A 17,223-nucleotide genomic window follows, 5' to 3' on the forward strand; every position below is an offset into this window, starting at 1 on the left:
TCTTGACTTTCTTTCACCGGCTATTTTCTTCAGGTAAATTGCACTTTATCTATCCCCTTGTAGTCTGTTAATGTGGATTTTTTTTTTGTTTATTCAGGCATTTTCACAAATGCGCCTCTCAGAAGCTTCTGCCCATTTGGGTTCTTTTTCAGCACGAATTAAGGAGGAACCAATGTACTTACAGCCAAATGTAGGAAGAGAGGCGCAGATTGGGGCATCATGGATTAGTTCTACTGCTTCAACAGCTGCTGATGCTGTGCTTTCAACCTGTCCATCTCCTTATGAAAAAAGATGCCTACTGCAACTTCTTGCTGCAACTGATTTTGGTGATGGTGGACATACTGCAGCATACTATCGAAGGGTTTATTGGAAAATTAATTTGGCAGAGCCTTTACTTCGTAAAGATAATGAGTTGCATTTGGGTGATGAAGAAATTTTAGATGATGCTTCGCTCTTATCTGCACTAGAGAATAATAGTCACTGGGAGCAGGCAAGGAACTGGGCCAAGCAGTTGGAGGCCAATGGTGCACCCTGGAAATCTGCTACGCATCATGTTACTGAATCTCAGGTAATACTTATAGGTTGTAGACCTGTTTGTGATGTTAGTCTCTATTGAGGGGAATTCTTGAGCCTATATTAAAACCTTACTCAATTGAATGGTTTATGACAAAGCCAATTATGGCTAATTCGAGGTTCCTTTATGTTGATATTATTACAGATTCTTTAAGTGACTGCTCTTTTTAATTATATTGTCTCTTAATAAGTTTAGTTTTGGTCTGTAAAACTTGACATTAGATTAATTAAATTTTACTATGGGCATTATAAACTCCTTTTTGGCAATTGTAAAGTTGGTATTTTGAACATGAGTAATGTTAAATAAAATATCTTTTTGTTTGTCAGTACATCTTTTTGTTTATTATCATGTTCGTTTGACTCATATTGTAATTATCTGTTTTAATAAGTTCTGCTTTAGATGATCATTTCTTTTGATCAAATGGATGGCTATTAGAGTAATAGAGAGTTCTTCTCTAATGCTTTCTTTAAGCTGATTGGATGAATTTTACATCAGCATAGTTTGTTAGGACCCTACAAATTATGTTGATTTGCCAATGTTACAGACCAAAATTATAGTAGTATGTTATTTACATTAAAAAGGAAACTACAAAAGGAGGAAACCTCCAATTGCCCAGAGCATAGCTCCTCTAACAGAAAATCAGATCATAACCCCGTCTCTCTTCTGCCTCATGAGACTAAATAATAAAAATATTCTCCCACATCTAACAACCTCCCATTACTCATGCCAGCTCCGTTTTGTAATAACCTCTCTAGTTACTCATGCCACCTCATCATGAGAATTTGCCTTCTTTCTTTTGCACACATACACCTTCCATACCTTAGGTGTCTCACGCCCCTCATGGACCAATGGCTCTTTCGGCCCATAAACTTGTTGGGCTCCAACAGCCAGCTAGTCATTCAGCTTACAGGGATCCTATCAAATTCTTGTAACTAACTATGTCGATGTGGCAATTAGCTAATCAACTTACAGAAATATAAGAACTTTAGCTGAATATTGTGTTGAAAATGAGTTTTTATGAACAATTTTTCATATTTTAAACATTGGACATTACTGAAAAATTATAAATTCACTTGAATATTGAATGATCTTAATTTTTCTGAAAATCTGAGCTCTGCTAGAACTTACTATTTGCCTTTCTTTTGTGACAATTTTCTTTAATGCCTTTTATCAAATTTAAATGATAGATTGCACATTTATCATCAACACTTTTGCCTCATTTTTCTGCTCCTTTTATGAATTGTAGGCTGAATCTATGGTAGCTGAATGGAAGGAGTTTCTTTGGGATGTGCCAGAAGAGAGGGTTGCATTATGGAACCACTGCCACACACTCTTCATCAGATACTCCTTCCCTTCTCGACAAGTGTGTTTGGTTTCTAGTACACTACTACATCCAATGTTCAGCTAAGATATCTTCTATATTGCTTTATGCTGAAATTTTATCTCTTATAATTATTTCAGGCTGGTTTATTTTTTCTTAAACATGCTGAAGCAGTTGAGAAAGATCTCCCTGCAAGGGAACTTCATGAACTTTTGTTACTATCGCTGCAATGGCTGAGTGGGATGATAAGTCTTTCCAATCCGTATGGAACATATTCAATAATTTGTGAACTATTTTCTGTTTCAATTTTAGTTATCGTTACTTATGAAATTGTTGAATTTTTCAGTGTCTGTCCATTGCAACTTCTGCGTGAAATTGAAACCAAAGTATGGCTCTTAGCTGTTGAGTCTGAAGCTCAGGTGAAGAGTGAAGGTGATTTCAATTTTACCTTTTCTACCAGGGAGAGTGGTATCAAGAATGACTCTAGTATTATTGACCGAACTGCAAGCATAATAGCAAAGATGGACAACCATATAAATACAATGAAGAGTAGAACGGTAGAAAAATATGAGTCCAGGGAAAATCAAATCCCTCACAAGAATTTTGTGATAGATGCTGGTCTTTCAACTACTGTTGGTGGGAATACAAAGACAAAAAGACGGGCCAAAGGATACATGCCACCAAGGCGCCCACCTCTTGAGTCAGCTGATAAAAGTGCTGATACTGATGATGTCTCTAGTACTATTCATTTAAAAAATGAGTTGCAGTTGCAAGATGATAACATTAAAGTTGAAATGTCCTTTTCTAGATGGGAGGAAAGGGTTGGAACAGCAGAGCTGGAAAGGGCTGTACTTTCGTTATTAGAATTTGGGCAAATTGCTGCCGCCAAGCAACTGCAATACAAATTCTCTCCTGGACAAATACCATCTGAGTTTAGACTTGTTGATGCAGCCTTGAAGCTTGCTGCTAATTCCACTCCTCCTAGCAATGTATCAGTGTCAATGCTTGATGAGGAAGTGCGTTCAGTTATGCAGTCATATGGTATACTAAATAAACAGCACTATATTGACCCACTGCAGGTAGTTGTCCAATCAGACCCTACTTCATGCTGCTATTGCAAGTTCCTTTTCTCTACTGACAATAAGATGTGTATAAATATAATATTGTGGACATGCAATGCTAGGTTTTGGAGAGTTTGGTGACCATTTTTACCGAAGGGAGTGGTCGTGGGCTATGTAAGAGAATAATAGCAGTTATAAAAGCTGCAAACACCTTGGGCCTCTCATTTTCTGAGGCATTCAACAAACAACCAATTGAACTGCTACATCTCCTTTCTCTTAAAGCACAGGATTCCTTTGAGGAGGCCAACTTTTTGGTGCAGACTCATCCAATGCCAGCAGCAAGCATTGCTCAAATACTCGCAGAATCTTTTCTAAAGGTTCGGTTCGTCATTATGTTTCAATTTCTATTTCATAATGGTTTTGCATGGCATGGTGTGTTGTAATTGGTAAGTGTCTTACGTCCCTCCTTGACATAGATAATTTTTTCAGTGGGCATGTTGCATAAATTCGGATATAGTCCCACTCATTTTAAGCGGGATATGTGAACTGGTGTCATTTTGACTCTTTTTTTATTTAACATGTAGTTAAGAAGGTGTCTGTTAAACCACTAATGTACAATTTTTCGACATTAATAAGGTCCATATAACTATATTTCTATGTTTTTCCAGGGTGTGTTGGCTGCACATCGTGGAGGGTATATGGATTCACAGAAGGAGGAAGGGCCTGCTCCTTTGCTTTGGAGATTTTCAGACTTCTTGAAGTGGGCAGAGCTTTGTCCCTCTGAACCAGAAATTGGGCATTCTTTAATGCGTTTGGTGATTACTGGGCAAGAAATACCACATGCGTGTGAGGTATTGTGCTCATAGTTGTCACTCTAGCAATTTCTTTCACTAATATGTTCACAAAATGGGTAAATGGTGAATTAAAATTATATTGCTGATGGGAAAATTCTAATTCATATTGATCTTTGGATGATAGATGAAGTCCTTTGTGATGTGATATCCCTTGTTCTTTGTTTTGTTTGATTATGGAGGAAATTCATTAAGATGAAGAAAAGAATTACATGAATGTAGAAAAGCTCTAGTCAATCCCTCAACATGTGAGGACACCCTTTGAAAAGACCATGTACTTTAGCCCAAGTGGGAAGCCAAGCACCTAATCTTATCGCGAAGGCACTCCTCTTGTGAAGAGATATCCTTAAAACCTGATAGGAATGGGGTATCAAGGGGTGCCTAAGTTCCAATTAAGCAGTATTGGATGTGCAATATGAAATATTTAGGTGTTTGGTCTCCCCATTTAACAACTAGCTCTTAGGCTTTGTTTGAATTGAAGCTAGAGTGGAAAAAGAAAGAAATAAGGAAAGTCGGTGAAAAGAGAGGTTATTTGGATTAAAGGAGGAAGTATGTGGAAAGTGTGAAGAAAGTTTGTACTAGATTAAGTGGAGAGTATGCAGACAGGATAATAAGAGAAAGTGCTACAAGAAGATAATAAAAAACAGTCAATAGAAAGAGAAAACTAAATTAAAGGACAACATTTGAGAAGAATTTCATTGGATGAAGATGAGATCAATTGTAAGAAGTTGGTGCAAGAACTTGATTTCAGTCTGCCATTCTCATTTGTTTATGCACACACAAATATGTGTTTCAAGAGGGCTACTTTTTAATGAGAGGAGTCTCATAGGCCTTATATCAAAATTAATAGGTGGGATTAGATCATCTGATTGTTCGGTCATATGACTTTTGTCAGCTCTTTTGAATAATTTGCGATTGCTATATTTCAACTTTTAACATTTTACTGCAAGTTGTTGCAATGAGGGCTGAATTGTTTGTTTTCTCGATCTACCATATCTTTAGGCGTGCGGCTCTTGGAGAAAGTGCACTTTGAGTTTAACTAAAACTCACAACTATCTTGTAAGATGGATTTTTCACAAGATTGTGCATTTCACAAGAAATTCCAAGAAGACTAATTTATTCTGTTGACTTAAAGTGACTTAAAGTGACTTAAAGTTTCTTAGCCTGGTATTTTTATTTTTGGTTAAAGTATCCTTGTAAATCAGTTTTGTGAGGTTGAACTAAGCTTAAATTTCAGTTTTAAGATGGTACCATAGTCTATTATAACAAGGTCCACTCCTAAGCATAAGAGGATATGTTGGAGACCCCATATTGACTATATATATATATATATATATTTGTGGATGGTGCGATAATGAGTGACATGATAGTTCTAACAAACCTTTTTATAATAGACAATGGTTCCATCTTAAAACTGGAATTTAAGCTTAGTTCAACCTCACAAAACTGATTTACAAAGATACTTTAACCAAAAATAAAAATACCAGGCTAAGAAAAGTCAATAACAGTGGCAAAATGGGTTGGCTGTTTGGGGGAGGAACTTCTTTAGCGTTTAATGAGATATTATCGTTGATTTTCAACAGAATAAATTAGTCTTCTTGGAATTTCTTGTGAAATGCACAATCAAGAGTAATTTGAATATATGAGGAAGAAGGTTCAATGATCATAGGGTTTGACTCCAATGGGTTTATTGCGAATTCTTGGTTTGTGTTCGTTGAATTGTGGGCAGCTTGGTGACTCTTGGAGATATTTTTGCACAAGTTTGTCATGGGAAAGTTCTAATTCATATTGATCTTTGGATGATAGATGAAGTCCTTTGTGATGTGATATCCCTTGTTCTTTGTTTTGTTTGATTATGGAGGAAATTCTTTAAGATGAAGAAAAGAATTACATGAATGTAGAAAAGCTCTAGTCAATCCCTCAACATGTGAGGACACCCTTTGAAAAGACCATGTACTTTAGCCCAAGTAGGAAGCCAAGCACCTAATCTTATCGCGAAGGCACTCCTCTTGTGAAGAGATATCCTTAAAACCTGATAGGAATGGGGTATCAAGGGGTGCCTAAGTTCCAATTAAGCAGTATTGGATGTGCAATATGAAATATTTAGGTGTTTGGTCTCCCCATTTAACAACTAGCTCTTAGGCTTTGTTTGAATTGAAGCTAGAGTGGAAAAAGAAAGAAATAAGGAAAGTCGGTGAAAAGAGAGGTTATTTGGATTACGGGAGGAAGTATGTGGAAAGTGTGAAGAAAGTTTGTACTAGATTTAATTGATGTGATAGGATAAATTTGGTTGTATATTAATATATTTAGAACATAATTTATAAAAAAATTAAAATAATTTAATGTAAAAAGATAAAATTTTGAAAATATAAATTATTGTTAAAATCAAATTAAAATAAAAAATTATTATAAAATTGTAATAAGTAGAAAATTATATTTCATAATAAAATATATTATCAAAATTTAAATAAATTTAATTTAATTTATTAATTATTTAATTATTTTAATATAAAATATATATTAACAAATATTAAATTTATTTTTATTTTATTAATTATTTTAATATTTTTATTTTATTTCATTATTATATATTACATATCAATTTAAGATTATATAATCAAATTAATTTAAAATTTAAATATTTAAATTTGATTTTTTGTTCTTACTAAATTAATTATTAAACATTAAAATAAGTTATTTTATAAAACATTAAAATTGAAATTATTTGTTTTAATTATTTATTATATTTAATTAAACATAATTGATTATATTTAGATATAACCGATTATAGTTTATGGATAATCAATTATTTATTTGATATTCGATCATGGGTGATTTTTAATACTTTCTTTGCACATTTGCATGGAAAGTTTAGAAAAACTGTCTTATTTTTTTTTTGTGTTTATATAATTTGGTTTTCAAACTTTCATTTACGATTCTGTGCTCCCTGTATTTCCATCGTTGGAAACAATTTGGGTACTTATCAGTTGAATAAAAGTTGACTGTTGGTGTCTCGCACAGGACCAACTACGGAGGGTTTTTTATCTGTGGAGGGTTTTGGCTAACAAGGAAGTTGAGTGAAGTGTCACTTATGTTTGGTGCTGTGATAGGGACTTGGGTATCATGGGTTGTTTAAGTCTCACATGGAGTAGAATGGGATACTCATTTAAGTGTTTGAGTCTCCTCCTTAATAGCTAGCTTTTAAGGGTGGATTCCCTAAGTGCTTGAGAACTCTACCAAACCCACCTTTTTGTGACAAAATGTAGCAAACATTGCAATTTACCTAACTTATCTTTCTTTCTCTGGTCCAAAAAATATCAAAAACTCAAACAAAGAAATCAGTATAACAGTGGCAGCAGAACAATGTAAGAGCAGGCGAGTTTCAGATCATAACACTTTGGGATAAATTGCCTTGTCCCTACACACTTGAAAGTTGAAATATGTCATTAGCATTAATTCTATCATGGGTTTCTTTTGGTGGAATGTTTCTCTATTCACTTGTACTGAAGAAGAAACAGAGACAAGAGACTACTTAAAGGAACCCCCAATTTAGAGGAGAGAGAGTGCAAGGAACAGGAGCAGCTACAGTCAGCTGTCACGTGCCAGCTACAGCTGGCTGGGTGAACCTACTGAAAACTAGCTCGGTACAATAGTCACACATTTTCTAAGCAAAAAACGTTGTCATTTCAACAATAACCAAGTCATATTCCATAGCCAATAATTGACTCATCATTAGCTGGTGTGTGGTAGAATTTTAGGAGTAGAAATAATAAGACTTGTGTGTGTGTGTACAGAAAGAAAGAGACAAGACATATCAAGTGATGGAACTAGTTCACTATCAGAGTGAGATAAGTGTATCGGAATCTTTAAATCTCATAAATTGTAAGGTTTAAATAATCACTTACTGACACTTATAGGGCCCTAAACACAAGATGCTATGTTCAGTATTTGCTCTTTATCCAATGACAACTTGACTGCTGATGGTATTGTTTTCAATGCCTCTAAACAATTCTGACTGAATTACTTTTCCTGAAGCTGACACTATTCTTTCCTGTAAATTTTGCATTTTCAGGTTGAGCTTCTCATTTTATCTCACCACTTTTACAAATCATCTTCTTGCCTTGATGGAGTTGATGTTCTTGTGGCCCTTGCTGCAACTAGGGTTGATGCTTATGTCTTGGAGGGTGATTTTCCATGTTTGGCGCGCCTGATAACTGGAGTTGGAAATTTTTATGCTCTGAATTTCATTCTGGGCATTCTTATAGAAAACGGTCAATTGGATCTACTTCTTCAGAAGTACTCTGCTGCTGCAGACACAAATACTGGAACTGCTGAGGCTGTCAGGGGATTTCGAATGGCTGTTCTTACATCCTTGAAGCATTTCAACCCTAATGACTTTGATGCATTTGCCATGGTTTGTGTTTTCTTAGTGCTCCAATAAATGAATATATAGATTAATGATTGTATGCTGCTAAAATTGAATTAGCCAGTACCTCCCGTTTCACAATAATTTAGTCTGAGTGTATGTGATATGTATCAAGCCCAGGCCCAAGAAGATGAGAGACAAAAAGAGAAGGTTAAGATGGGGTCCACCAACATAATCTGAGGGGGAGAGTGCTAACGGTTTTAGCAAAGATCGCAAGAGGAGAATAGCGAATCTTAGGGATTCTTTCGGTTAGAAGGGCTGAAGGAAATATAAAGGGAGGAAGTTGAGGAGAGAGGGGGAATTGGCACGGACAGGCTTTTGGGCTGAGATGACAGTGGCTCGTGGCAGCCATTGCTCTTTGTTTTCTTGATTTCATACTTTCAATAAAACAGTAGCTCCTTGGAGCAGCGTTCTTTTCTTCACTTATACTATAGAATTGTGTGTACGTAAGAAGTGGTATCAGAGCCAAGGCTCCTGTAGTAGTGCATGGTTTTCACATGAAATAAGATGGAAAAACGTATTGAAGGGATTGAACAACAACTTTCTGAGTTGAAGAACCTCATTATGTCTCGAAGCCAATCTCATTGAGGGTGTTCCCCCAAGCGCCACTCACACAGGCGACGTGGCAGGAAGGAGCACCGAGATGGAGCAGTCGAGGACAACGATTGCCTTAGTCGTACAACCTACTCGAGCAGTAGGGAATCAGCATGGGATTTCAGGGGCAAAAAATTGCGCATCCCCATTTTCAGGAGTGACGACGCTTGTGGCTGGATAATACGAATGCAACGATATTTCAAGTTAAGCTTTGTGGACGAGGTGGACAAGCTAGACGCTGTATTCATTGCTTTAGAGGACCAAGCCCTCAGCTGGTATCAATGGTGGGAGGACCAAGACCCCAATCGTACATGGACAGCGTTTAAAGGCGCACTGGTGCAGTGTTTTCAACTTGGGGTAATACAAAACCCTTTTGGATCCTTGTTGCGCATTAAACAAACCACAACAGTGATGAAGTATCGTGAAAAATTTGAACGTGAATCTGCTCCATTAAAGCTCAAAGAGCGAATCATGTTAAAAGGCATCTTCCTAAATGGGTTGAAGGAGGAGATACAGGCAAAGCTTAAACTGTATGATTCCAATTATTTGGATGAATTAATGGATCGTGCCTTACTATTGGAAGAGAAGAACCAAGCGTTCCGACGAGTGGGTTTGATGAGCATCGAAAGAAAACCTCCAGACAGATTGATAGGGAAACCTACGTGCGGGTTCACGAGGTGGGAACCAGGAGGCAGTAAAGGAGGAATTTCTAGTAAGGGGGTTGAGGGCGAAGGAGACGAGAAGAAAGGGACAGAAAAGGGGCGACTCTCACAAGTGGAATTAAGAGAGTGATGTCGCAAAGGTTTATGTTTCAAATGTGGTGAATTGTGGGGACATGAACATGTTTCCAAGTTGAAACACCTTCAACTGGTGTTGATGGAGAGGCAGGAGGGGGAGGAATCAGAAAGCAGTGAAGGAGACAAAGGGCCATCGGAGGGTCTGTCAATGAAAGTGCTACAACTTTCATTACAGAGTAAAGAGGGTTTGACCTCTAATCATTTGTTCAAGGTGGAAGGGAAAATTAAAGACACAGAAGTGGTGGTGCTAGTGGATTGCGGGGCCACAGCCAATTTTATTTCTAGTGCTTTGACTCGTTCACTTAAATTGACAGTTCTGAATTCTAAGGACTATGAAGTGGAGGTGGGTACCGGAGAAAGGGTTAAAAACATAGGAATTTCCCCACAATTGAGCATGGAAGTACAGGGTATACCGATACAACGCTTTTTTCTCATGGATTTAGGAGGCTTAGATGTCGTGCTGGGGTTAGAGTGGCTATCCAGTTTGGGGGAAGTGAAGGCTAACTTCAAAAATTTAGAGTTGGAATGGGGCTCGCAGGATGGAAAAAAATTATTAAAGGGGGATCCTTCTTTATGCAAATCACCAACATCATGGAAGGCCCTGCTTAAAGCCCTCAATGATGAAGGTGAAGGGTTTTTGCTGTCTTACAAAGTTTTTAAAGATCACGCGAAGGAGGAAAAATGGGTTTGTGATCAAAAACTCAATACTTTCTTAGAGGAATTTGATGATTTATTCCACAAACCTCAAGGATTACCTCCCAAAAGGTCTTGTGATCATACGATTCCTTTAAAAGCTGGCGCCACAACTCCAAACATTAGACCTTACCGATACCCGTATTACCAAAAAAACGAGACTGAGAGATTTGTAAAAGAGATGCTAACAGCAGGGATTATAAGACCCAGCAACAACCCGTTTAGCAGCCCGGTCATATTGGTCAAGAAGAAAGATGGCGGATGGAGGTTTTGCATAGACTACAGAGTTCTCAACAAACTCACTATACCAGACAAATTCCCAATCCCTATCATTGATGAGTCGTTGGATGAGTTAGGGGGAGCACAAGTGTTCACCAAATTGGATTTGAAATCTGGCTACCACCAGATCAAGATGAAAGAAGAGGATGTCATGAAGACTGCGTCTAGGACGCATGAAGGACACTATGAGTTCTTGTGATGCCCTATGGGCTCACCAATGCACCGTCGACCTTCCAGGCTCTTATGAACCAAGTTCTCCGACCTTATTTAAGGAAGTTTGCACTAGTGTTTTTTGATGATATTCTAGTGGTCAGTAAAGACATGAATCATGTTGAACATGTCAGATCTGTTTTGGTGACTCTAAGACAGCATGGGTTAGTGATCAACAAGAAGAAGTGCTCATTTGGTAGATCAAAAATAGAATATCTTGGCCACATCATATCGGGCCAAGGGGTAGCAACTGATCCCAACAAAATCCAAGTAATGCTAGAATGGCCTACACCTCAAGATGTTAAAGGATTGCGAGGATTCTTAGGACTGACACGGTACTACAGGAAATTTGTGGAGGGTTATGGGAAGATTGCCTGGCCTCTTACTCAACAGCTAAAGAAGGATCAATTACAGTGGAGTGGGGCTACACAAGAAGCCTTTGAAAAATTGAAACTGGCCATGACTAGGGTCCCGGTGCTGGCTATTCCAGACTTTAATAAACTATTTATGGTGGAAACTGACGCATCAGGTCAAGGATTAGGAGTTGTGCTCATGCAAGAAGGGCATCCACGAGCTTACGTGAGCCAAACCTTATTGGAAAGAAACCTTAACAAGTCGGTATATGAGAAGGAATTGATGGCTGTGGTGATGGCTGTTAAAAAATGGCAGCATTATTTAATGGGGAGGCCTTTTGTTATCTATACTGACAAAAAAAGTTTAAAATTCCTGGCTGATCAGAGAGTGATGGGAGAAGGGCAGCAAAAGTGGATTTCAAAATTAATGGGGTTTACTTTTGAGATATGGTTTAAACCTGGAACTGAGAACAGTGCAGCTGATGCATCGTCTAGGAAAATGCAATTTGCTGCAGTCAATAAAGTTCATATGGAGGAATGGGAGGAATTGGAGGATGAAGTCGACCAAGATGCTAATTTGAAGAGAAAAATACAAGATCTTTTAGCACACAAAGATGTGCATAAGGGTTATGAGGTGAGTAGAGGACGGCTGTATTATAAGAACAGGCTCGTAATTCCCAAATGTTCTCCTAAGCTGGATGCCATCTTAAAAGAGTTCCATGACTCTGCAATGGGGGGTCACTCAGGGTTTTTCAGAACATACAAAAGAATTTCCCAATTATTTTATTGGGAAGGAATGAAGATGAAGATACAGGAGTATGTCAGAAGCTGTGAAGTTTGCCAGCGTAATAAATACCAGACACTTAGCCCTGCAGGGTTACTTCAGCCCCTTCCTATTCCTAAGCAAATTTGGTCAGATAAATCCATGGATTTTATAGGAGGACTCCCTAGAGCAGGGGGTTACGACACTATTCTCGTGGTGGTGGATAGGCTCACGAAGTATGCACATTTTGTGGCTTTAGCACATCCTTTTAGTGCCCGAGAAGTTGCTGAATTGTTCCTAAATGGAGTAGTAAAACTACATGGATTTCCAGAATCCATAGTATCAGACTGTGACAGAGTTTTCATGAGTACATTTTGGACTGAGTTATTTAAGTTGGCAAGGACAAAGCTGAAATTCAGCTCAGCTTACCATCCTCAATCAGATGGTCAAACGGAGGTAGTCAATAGGTGCCTAGAAACCTTTCTCAGATGCATGACAGGACAAAAACCAAGACAATGACACAAATGGTTGAGTTGGGTAGAGCTTTGGTATAGCACTAATTATCATGAGTCTACTAAACTAACACCCTTTAAAGCATTATATGGAAGGGACCCACCACCAATTATTAGAGGAGATACAGGAACAACGGCAAATGATGAGGTGGCTGAAATGATAAAGGACAGAAATGAGATGCTAGAATTGATGAAGGAAAATTTGGCTCAATCCCGAAATCGAATGAAGCAACAGGCTGATAAGCATAGAAGACCAATGGAGTTAAAAGTGGGTGATATGATTTATTTGAAGATTCAGCCTTATAAACTCAAGAAATTGGCCAGGAGGATTAACCAGAAACTAAGCCCTAGATACTACGGGCCATATGAGGTCATGGAAAGAATAGGGGAGGTTGCATACAAACTAAGGTGTTACCAGCGGGCAGCAAGGTTCACCCGATTTTCCACGTATCATTATTAAAACCCACTGTAGCAGTGGAAGGCAATGTGCAACCACTTCCCAAATGTGTGACTGTAAACTGGGAACTCGATGCTCAACCAGAGGAGATCCTGGCTATCAGACAGAAGGAAGATCAAGAATGGGAAGTATTGGTGAAGTGGAAAGATATGCCAACTTGTAAAAATTCCTGGGAGTGTTTATCTCAGATGAAAAATTCATTTCCAGAGTTTAACCTTGAGGACAAGGTGAATTTTGTGGGGGGAGGTGTTGATTCGTATCAAGCCCAGGCCCAAGAAGATGAGAGACAAAAAGAGAAGGTTAAGAGGGTATATGAAAGAAAAAAAATGGAAAACCATGAAGTGGGGTCCACCAGCATAATCTGAGGGGGAGAGTGCTGACGGTTTTAGCAGAGATGGCAAGAGGAGAGAGAATAGCGAATCTTAGAGATTCTTTCGGTTAGAAGGGCTGAAAGAAATATAAAGGGAGGAAGTTGAGGAAAGAGAGTGGGGAATTGGCAGGAACAGGCTTTTGGGCTTGAGATGACAGTGGCTCGTGGCAGCCATTGCTCTTTGTTTTCTTGATTTCATACTTTCAATAAAACAGTAGCTCCTTGGAGCAGTGTTCTTTGCTTCACTTATACTATAGAATTGTGTGTACGTAAGAGTATGCTTCCTTTTGATTCAGTAACATTTTTATTTTTAAATGACTCAGGGATCACTGAAATAGAGTCCTTTTAACCCACTACATAATATGTCAATAGTATGGCACTACATATTCTGGGTTATGTTAATAACTTCTTCAAGCAGTGACTTTAAAAGTGGACAAATTGCTCTTTTTTGTATGCTCAGAAAGTTTTTCTTTTCATTTTCTTGGTTCTCCTTTTCAAATAAACAACATAAAAATATGATACTTTATTGATTGTAATTGTGTTCTGTACAGGTCTACAATCATTTTGATATGAAGCACGAGACTGCAGCTCTTTTAGAGTCACGTGCAGAGCAATCATGTGAGCAGTGGTTTCACCGCTACCACAAGGACCATAATGAAGACTTACTGGATTCCATGCGCTACTACATTGAAGCTGCTGAAGTTCACTCTTCTATCGATGCTGGCAACAAAACACGTAGAGATTGTGCTCAGGCTTCTCTTCTGTCCCTTCAAATACGAATGCCAGATTTCCAATGGCTTTATAGATCAGAAACCAATGCTAGACGAGCGTTAGTTGAGCAATCTCGATTTCAAGAAGCCCTGATTGTAGCCGAAGCTTATAACCTGAACCAGCCAAGTGAATGGGCTTTAGTACTCTGGAACCAGATGCTTAAACCTGAAGTAATGGAGGAGTTTGTAGCTGAATTTGTTGCAGTTTTACCTCTTCAGCCTTCGATGCTGATTGATTTAGCTAGATTCTATAGAGCTGAAGTTGCGGCCAGAGGGGACCAATCCCATTTCTCTGTCTGGCTCACAGGGGGTGGATTGCCAGCTGAATGGGCTAAATATTTAGGAAGATCATTCAGATGCTTATTGAAGCGAACAAGGGATTTGAAATTGCGGATGCAGTTGGCTACAGTGGCAACTGGATTTGGGGATATCAATGATGCATGCGCAGAAGAAATGGATAAGGTCCCTGACAACGCAGCGCCACTAGTGCTCAGGAAGGGTCATGGAGGAGCTTACCTCCCTTTAATGTGAAACTTTCTACTTTAGGTCATCAAAATGATAGGAAGTTGGTTCTTGACCTTCAACATTAAAGATGGGGGGAGCAGAGACCTCAAGTGTTGATCAAATCAAATCGGATGGATAGTTTATAAAGTTCCATGCCATGTATATTTTTTGGTTGAGCAAATATTTGATGGTTGTATATTATGCCAACTGTATCTATAGCTCATTCTTGTAAAACACTATTCTAGTTTTTGTTTTCTCCATTTTTTTGCAGGGAGGAGAGAGTAGTTTCTTGTTGTTTTTGAGGCTAGTAGAATAGAATGTTCCATTGTTTCTTTTTTGCCTCCAAAATGTATAGCTCCTGTACATCAAATATAAAATTCCATTGATAATGTTTTACAGGCTCCAAAAGTGCAGTTTTCACATACATAATTGTCTGATTTGGTCGATGGTCAGACATTTTATGTCGATACATTATGAAAATAGTTTATGTAGTGAAAAGCTCATTTTCGATTTTCGGTTAACAATCATTTCAGCAATTCCAACACAAACAAGGGGGTCTAGTTGGACTTCCAGTAAGGATTAACAAATCAAACATAAAGAAAACCAAAACACAGCAATTTATAATAAGAAATCCTTGTTACCCATTTCCCCACCACCTAATTTTTTTTAAACAGAAATGGAAATTATTACAAGCTACAAATGTTTAGATAAAAGCGTGTGTTAGGTTATAGGAGTCCTCTCAGAAATTTTGGAGGTGCAAGTTTCGTGTAGTAATACTTCAGAAAAATATCAGTCTGATCATACCCATGTCGGATATGGATACTCCTTAGACACTTCCAAATTCGTATCCAAAAGGTATCAAATCTTTCAATTTTTTTCCTTTGTCAGATACTTCTGATACTTTTAGAATGCTTTCAGATTCCTATCCGAAAAATAATCAATCTTTTTTCATTTGATTTTAAATTTTATCTTGCATGTGACTTAAATACTTCGAAACAGTATCTAAAAAGCTTGCCTTAGTAGTCATATTCTTCCTAATGCTATGAGAGAAATTAAAGTGCATAATACTTCATTCATTCTTTGAAGAGAAACAAGATGGTCCAAAAAGGACTGAATATTTGGTTTATGTGCATTCCAACTTTTGACTTTTGTCTACAAGAGATGTGAAGAATACAATTCTATGAAAAAGGACAGGCAAGATTGTGGGACACTTGTGGAGATATATCCACATGATGGTGTTGGACTTTTTGATTTGGCAAAGTTGTCTTGATGAACCAAATTTAAAAACTGTGTAACCGAATAGAGGACAATGATATAATTAGCATTGCACAATAATTTACCAATGCTTATCAAGTGTAGGACATTATATTGAGTCAACAATTGTTTTAAGTTCTGCCAAAAGATGTTTATATTGATATAGTTAATAAAGACTAGACATAATTTATGATCAATGTCATTTTGTAAATTATAATCATCCTAGTTATGAAAATGTCTCACTTATCAGTATTTTGTGTCTGTACAAAGTATTCTATATACTCTTTTTTTCTATAAACCCTCTCATATTAGTTTCTCCAAAAGTTAGTTTATTAACTTTTGCATTATGGACATGGTTTTTCCACTTTTTATTCTACTAACTACTTTAAGAGAAGTTTATTAAAAGGTTTAAATATTATTTTGGTCTAATATGTTCAATTTGGCCTTTTTTTTCGCATTTTATATGATCATTGATTTGTTAAATTATGTTCAATTTTTTCTTTTTCGTTGATGCTGTTTAAATTGATAACATCAAAGTGTACAGGCTGGCACTGTTCACATAATGTGACATTGTTTACCGGTTGTGTTTTGTTTAAATAAATCCTTATTTTTAGTTAAATTTATTCAATTTAGTCTCATTCTCCATTTCGTGACCCTCACCATTGTTACGATGATCATCACCACCACCGATCCCACAACCACAACTATCACCACCACCACTACTACTATCACTACAACACTAAAATCACATTTACCACCATTACATTAAACTCATCAACAATAACACTCACGGTGGTAGGATTTTAGTGTGATGGTGGTAAATATGATTTTAGTGTAGTGGTGGGATGGGATTGTGGTTGCAAAGAGTGATTGTGTTGGTAGTTGCAAAATGATTGTGGTGGTGGTGGTGACAGTGGTTTTAATGTAGTGGTGGTTATGATGTTGGTGGTGGTTATAGGACGGTAAGATGGTTTTAGTATGGTAGTGACAGTAGTAAAGGGTCATGAAATAGAAGGTGAGACTAAATTGAACCAAGTGTATTTGATTCTAGTACGCTACTAGGGTCATGTTCAGTTAAGGTAACACTTTTATCTACCTGGAAGGAATTTCATGAACTTTTGTTACTTTCGCTGCAATGGCCGAGTGACATGATTAGTCCTTCCAACTCATATGGAACATATTCAATAATTAGTGAACTACTTTCTGTTTCAATTTTGCCTACCGTTTCTTAAAAAATTGTTGAATTTTTCGGGGTCTGTCCATTGCAACTTCTGCATGAAATTGAAATCAAATTATGGCTCATACATGTTGAGTTTGAGACTCAGGTGAAGAAAATAAATGGGGAATTAACAGAAAAAATTACACCAAATATACAATTCGAAATACCCGGAGAGAATAAATGAGACAAATTTTTTAATTATAATTCTTCAAAAA

At 37.4% G+C, this 17,223-nt stretch overlaps 1 protein-coding gene across 3 annotated transcripts in view; it reads left to right on the forward strand.

Annotated features, from left to right (window-relative positions):
• LOC114177230 overlaps nucleotides 1–14,943 on the forward strand; it is a 36,287-nt gene extending 21,344 nt beyond the window's left edge. For 2 of the 3 annotated variants that reach the window (XM_028062499.1, XM_028062498.1), the window contains 8 exons: nucleotides 98–568; nucleotides 1,821–1,937; nucleotides 2,036–2,157; nucleotides 2,242–2,974; nucleotides 3,079–3,333; nucleotides 3,625–3,807; nucleotides 7,880–8,221; nucleotides 13,813–14,562. In XM_028062499.1, coding sequence (XP_027918300.1) covers nucleotides 98–568; nucleotides 1,821–1,937; nucleotides 2,036–2,157; nucleotides 2,242–2,974; nucleotides 3,079–3,333; nucleotides 3,625–3,807; nucleotides 7,880–8,221; nucleotides 13,813–14,562 — 2,973 coding nt within the window. Of the gene's footprint in view, nucleotides 1–97; nucleotides 569–1,820; nucleotides 1,938–2,035; nucleotides 2,158–2,241; nucleotides 2,975–3,078; nucleotides 3,334–3,624; nucleotides 3,808–7,879; nucleotides 8,222–13,812 lie in introns of all 3 variants that reach the window. The other variant, XM_028062497.1, reaches the window with a different exon arrangement.
• The last annotated feature ends 2,280 nt before the right edge of the window (nucleotides 14,944–17,223 follow it).

This window comes from Vigna unguiculata, chromosome 3, assembly GCF_004118075.2.
Source record: "Vigna unguiculata cultivar IT97K-499-35 chromosome 3, ASM411807v1, whole genome shotgun sequence".
NCBI classification, from domain to species: Eukaryota; Viridiplantae; Streptophyta; class Magnoliopsida; order Fabales; family Fabaceae; genus Vigna; species Vigna unguiculata.